Source organism: Alligator sinensis, unplaced genomic scaffold, assembly GCF_000455745.1.
Source record: "Alligator sinensis unplaced genomic scaffold, ASM45574v1 scaffold1170_2, whole genome shotgun sequence".
In the NCBI taxonomy this organism is placed as follows: Eukaryota; Metazoa; Chordata; order Crocodylia; family Alligatoridae; genus Alligator; species Alligator sinensis.
The window spans coordinates 98,854-104,372 of NW_005843180.1; the positions used below are offsets into that span (position 1 = coordinate 98,854).

The 5,519-nt window shown below is 50.4% G+C and overlaps 1 protein-coding gene across 3 annotated transcripts in view; it reads right to left on the reverse strand.

Moving 5' to 3' along the window:
• The window catches only part of FAF2 (Fas associated factor family member 2), a 15,227-nt gene extending 11,286 nt beyond the window's left edge, over window positions 1–3,941 (reverse strand). The window contains exon 1 of one of the 3 annotated variants that reach the window (XM_025194278.1): window positions 3,807–3,941. In XM_025194278.1, coding sequence (XP_025050063.1) covers window positions 3,807–3,869 — 63 coding nt within the window. In that variant the 5' untranslated portion in view covers window positions 3,870–3,941. The remainder of the gene's footprint in view (window positions 1–3,806) is intronic. The other 2 variants (XM_006037812.3, XM_025194279.1) reach the window with 2 other exon arrangements.
• Window positions 3,942–5,519: the final 1,578 nt, after the last annotated feature.

Genomic DNA, 5,519 nt, shown 5'->3' on the forward strand with positions numbered 1-5,519 from the left:
ATGTACCTTTGCCCTACAGCTGTCCCAAGACACAGCCTTGTCAGAAAGTAAAACTTTACTTTCTCCTCCCAGTCAATGCTGCTGCAAAACACTAATTTCTCCCCTTGCCCCCTCCCCCATGCTTATTATCCCAATTCCATCTCTTCATATTGTGCTTAGATACTTCTCACTCCTCAATCTCCCTCCCTCACTCTCCCGCATTCCTTCTGTTGTGCTGTGCTGCAACTAGAACGCTGTTTAGGGCCTCAAATGCCAAACTCAACTCCTGCTGTACTACTCCCATCAAGCAATTCCTCTTCCCCTCACCAGCTCCCACACCCTTCACTCCTCTTCACTGTTGTCCTGCACCTTGTCCTGTTTACATCGTGAGTAGGGAACGCGCGTGTGCATGAAGTGCCTTGTAGCTCTACAGCACTACACAGAACTACTCACTGTCCGTTACGTCTTCCCAGCGCTCTGCAGGCAACGTTCACAAACACTGAAGCTGGGTGCTGTGAGGTTTGTGGGACTTCTCCTTTGAGAAGTTCCTGCAGCCTCTGCAGCATTGTGCAAGCTGTCTGGGAAGAATTCATGGCTCTTTATAAAGATCACAAAGTAAGTGATACTAAAGCTGGGATTGAGAAGAGCAGGATTCATTGCCCAGAAAGATCTCAGTATTTTGTCCCTACTTCCTTTGAGTCCTCCTCCCCCTTCATTAATACCCTTAGTCCACAGGTCCTTGCTCTGGTCCATTTTCTGCACTCCAAGGCAGCAGAAGGAAAGACGTGATCCTGACAGTTCCACTGTTGCTATTTTCACAGCCTTGTGGGCAGCAGTGAAAGTGGTAAGAGCAGCTGGTGCTATCTGTCCTGATTCAGCAAGATAACAACGACAGTAACCTTTAACACTGGCTTCATATTTAGAAGGCAATATTGACAAACAGGATGGAATTCACATGAATAGAGTAAAGCTTTGTTTCTGCACAAACCAACAGCTGAATCACTTACACATGAAACATTTACACTTCCTTTTTAGCAGCAAGCGCTAATACTGTTTGTGACTTGGAAGTAGTTTACCCTGCACAGGGGCATCATTTAACACTAAAGGACACCTGACCAGACCTCTTCTGTGTACACCATGATCCAGAGGACTGAGAGTTGCCTACCACAGCCGTTGACAAAAACAATTGAAGTTGAAAGAATCATTCACTTCAAGCAAAATGTTCTCGAAAAGAAGTATGAATTCAAATGTTTATGAGCAGGGCAACTCCAAGACAGCACTGCCAAGACAATGGGCAGTATACAACTATGCAGTTAACCCAAACCACCCGAAGCTATAGGAATTCTGAAAACAACCAGAGTTGAGATATTTCAGCTTGTCACTGAGCAGCAACACTTTAATTACCTCTTGTTCAGTTTACTCACCATCTGTCACAGTCCTCATGATAGTCTTTCAGCCTTAATGGCAGGTTAATAATTTCTAATTAAAAACTGCCTGAAAAACCGCTCAGAGGAAGAAATCCCTGTGGTCTCTGAGAACTGCACAAGCTGGGCCCAATACCTTTCAAGAGAAATTCAGTGTTCTCTCTGGAGAGACCACCATCTCTTTCTACTTATTTCCATAGTGCACATCACAGGGCAAACTGCCCCCATTGTACTCAAGCTGACAGTGAGGATGAGGAGGAGGATTTCTTGTGGGTTAAGTCCAGGACTGTGTGTGCAACAGTTGAGGTTTATTCTCCACCCTGACACATGCATGTTTTATGATGACTATTGCCTTTTTGTGTTGCAGCAAAAGGCAGAAATCGCTAGCATGCACCAGAACTCCACTGTGGCTGCTACGGGATGATCAGAAGTAAAAGAAACCCCCTGCCACACACACCTTACAATCAGAATAATCACATTTCTTGCGTGACCTTAGGTAAGTCCCTCTCTCCTTTCTTGGGTTTCCCCTAAATAAAATGCACATAATTGTATTTACTTAGCCTACAAGGGGATTTTGAAATGTAATGAAGATGCGTAATGCATCAAGTTCATCAGCAGCTAGTGACACAGAAAAGCAAATAATTAGTAGCAGCAGTTAAGCTTCAAACACCTACTGACCACTATGTGTTGGGACAGAGTAACTGAGAAACAGGAAAGGGTACAGTAGAAGGAAGGACCATCTCTGAGGTCTAGAAGCATTAGCTCCATTGCTTTAAATGTTCCTGGCTCTGCAAAACAGTATGCATACAGAACGGCCATAAATACTGAATGGCATTTGAGTTCTGTCAGAGTGGGAAATACACCCTGGTCTGTCAAAGCCCCATCCCACACTTTAGCTTTACTGCTGCAACGTGGGTCTGAACAACGGCTCCAACCCAGCGCTGCCTCGACGGTCACCCCGCTGCCAAGCAGCAGCTGCAGATGTGCTGAACCCGTCTGGAGACTCAGGAGGATAAGACTGAAAACATCTGTAGTCTGATCACAACTGGAATATCACCTTGATACATCGCCCGGGATCTTCAACTCATGACTGGAGGCCCAAGGACCATGATTCATAGTAGTTACATGCTGTCACACTGAGCACAACGAAGATTAACAAACAGCTCAACCAACCACAAGTTATCTGCTTGGGTTACTGGGTGAAATGTTAGGTCTTTTGATCCACTCAAAGCCCTTCATTTAGATCAGTGGTTCTCAACCTTCACCCCTCACTCGCTCTGACGCACTCATCCTTAGATCTGAGGCCCTCCGTGGAAGTTGCCAGCTCTTGCTTTTCATTCATCTTCTGAACACAGACAAATGCTAGAGCCAATCTCCTGTTGCAAAATATACAACGGGGCACAAATATATTTCTGGTCTCTTGATTCATTTGCAACAGAAGATTGGCTCCAATATTAATACATGTATTCTTGAGACACTGGGTTCCCATTTGAAATCTCTGGTCTTCTGATACGCATCATATTGCAAATTTTACCCCGTAGTCAGACAGGCACGGACGACGGGGGTTTTAGCTTCCTCAGTAGCGGCTTTCCCCGGGATCGCTTGAGCACGTGCTGACTGCGTCATCTCACGAGGTCTCTTCCAGCCCTAACCTTCTGTGAATCCGTAAACATTTCATGGAAACAGGACGGTGGCTACTACGGGTCCCCTGCCGCACCTGTGCCAGGTTCGGGCGGGCTGCCTATGCTGCGCCCAGGTTAGGTTACCTGCAGTCCCGTGTCCACCTGCCACCCCCACTGCAGAAAGGATGTGGACACGTTGGAGAGAGTCCAGCGGAGGGCAATGACAATGGTTGTGGGGCTGGGGGACAGGACTGGTGAGGTGAGGCCGAGGGAACTGGGCTGATTGAGTCTGCAGAAGGGAAGACCGAGGGGGATTGAATAGCAGCCTTCACCTCCCTGCAGGGGGGGCTGCAAAGAGGATGGAGCTGGGCTGGTCTCGGTGGGGGCAGATGGCAGGACAAGGAGCAATGGGCTGCAGCTGCAGCGAGGGAAGTTGAGGGTGGATATGAGGACACCACCGTGGCTAGGAGGGCGAAGCACTGGAGCAGGCTCCCCAGAGCCGTGGTGCGGTCTCCACCCTCGGAGGTGGTGAAGCGCCGGGCAGACAAAGCCCTGGCCGGGCCGATCCTGCAGGGCTGCACTAGACGCGACTCCCGAGCTCCCCTCCGGCCCCCGGCCCGTGACCGCGCGGGGAGCGGGGCCCAGTCATGGGGGGAAGGCCCCAGCCCAGGGCCGCGTTGCCCCGGTAACCGGCGGCCAATCCCGGCGCTACAGACCCTGAGGGGCGGGGCCTTCCTGCTCCTCCCCCGCCCGGGCCCCGAGAGCGGCGCGGCCGCGGCACCTGGAACTGCAGCAGCTTCTCGGTTTGCTCCGCCGTCAGCTCCCGCTCCGCCGGCGCCGCCATTTTGCTGCCGCCTCTTGACCCGCCGCTCCGTCACTCTCGGGAAGTGACGCTATACTTCCGGTCCTCTTTGACCCCCCCACGGCGGACGGGTCGCGGGAGGGCGTTCCTCCGCTCCCCTCGGCGTCCCTGCTCGGGGCTTTCCGAAGCGCTCCACGTGACCACCCGCCCGAAGCCGCTGGGAGGGTTCCGGAAACACCCGAGCGGTCCACGGTCACGTGACAGCACACCCAAAGCCGCTGGGAGGTTTCCGGAAGCGGCCGAAGGCTCCGGGCAGCCGCTGGCGGTGTCAGGTTTGACCTAGAAACCGCTATACAAAGCCCAAGCAAAAGTCTCTGTTATGTAACTAGTGCCCATCTGCAATGATAAGGAGGAGACAGTCTTAGATAAAGAAGGCTTGAAAACAAAAGCAGACTCAGAGGACTAGGGCAAAGAGCTGATTTGAATATTGAGAATCACCCCGAGGTGGGGAGAAAGTATGCTAATGAAACATACATGTATGGAAATGAGATCCATAGCTCAAACACAGGTATAGAGACATGCTCAGGCAAGAACTCCTTGCGTCACTCCCTTATAACCAATTAGCAAACACGAATGCTTATGAAGGTCCAATACTCCCGTAGAAAAGATGCTCATAATTAAGAATCGGGGTGCTTGTTACGTGACATTATTCCGCTTGCACCTTGTATTGCTAGCAATAAATCTTCTTTATACTTTCACCCCTGGTATCTTTATTGGCTTTTGCATACCGGACACGATCCCAGACTTGAGCTGGGGCTCAATAGTTTTTGGCCACCCAGATGGGACTGCCTTAGATAGCTTTGCTCAGACTAACTGACGACCAGACACAGCTCCTCCTTATCAAATGTCAGGCGCGCCCCGGGATCTCTTTTCCCGGTGAGACTTTTGTTTCAGGGGGAGCTAGATCGCTGGGGCGGCAGTAGCCTAACGGTGCAAAGCCATAGAGTGAAAGTACCAGTAACAGGCACCTGGGTGAGAGGGTAGAAAGGGCATAAGGCCTACCGTCAGCACGCCTGCCTGGGATTATCTCTGTAAGTATTCTGTCTGGCCCGAGTCCAAGAACAGTGATTTTTCCCCTGTGAGGACGAGGACTAAGAACAGATCCCTGGATCCCAGGTAAGTCGGACGGTCAGGACCGGGAAGGCAGCCCTGAGATGGGTACTATTAACAGTAAAGTTAGGAAATGTACCCCCCTCTCTTGTGCATTGGGACATTGGGCAGAGTTTGGTGGAGATCCTATGACTAGGAAGAAAGCTAAATTCTTCTGTGAAACTGCGTGGCCACGCTATCAGCTAGATGATCAAGAACATTGGCCTCCGGAGGGAAGTGTTAATTATAATACTATCTTACAATTGATTTTGTTCTGCCGGCAGAATGGTAAATGGGAGGAATTGATGTATGCGCAAGCGTTTATGTCTCTTTGTAGAAATAGAAAGGTTTTGGAGGAATGTGGACTGGGGGAGGGAGTTGGGGTCTGTGAGATGACTTTGACGAGACCAACTATAAATCCTGTCCTGGACTGTCCGGAGCCGGAGGCTCTTCCCCCTCTGCTGCCTTTACCATATTCTCTTCCTCTTCCTCCTCCTCCTCCTGATACATCGGATTCCTTGCTGGCATCTGCTCTTCCTGCTT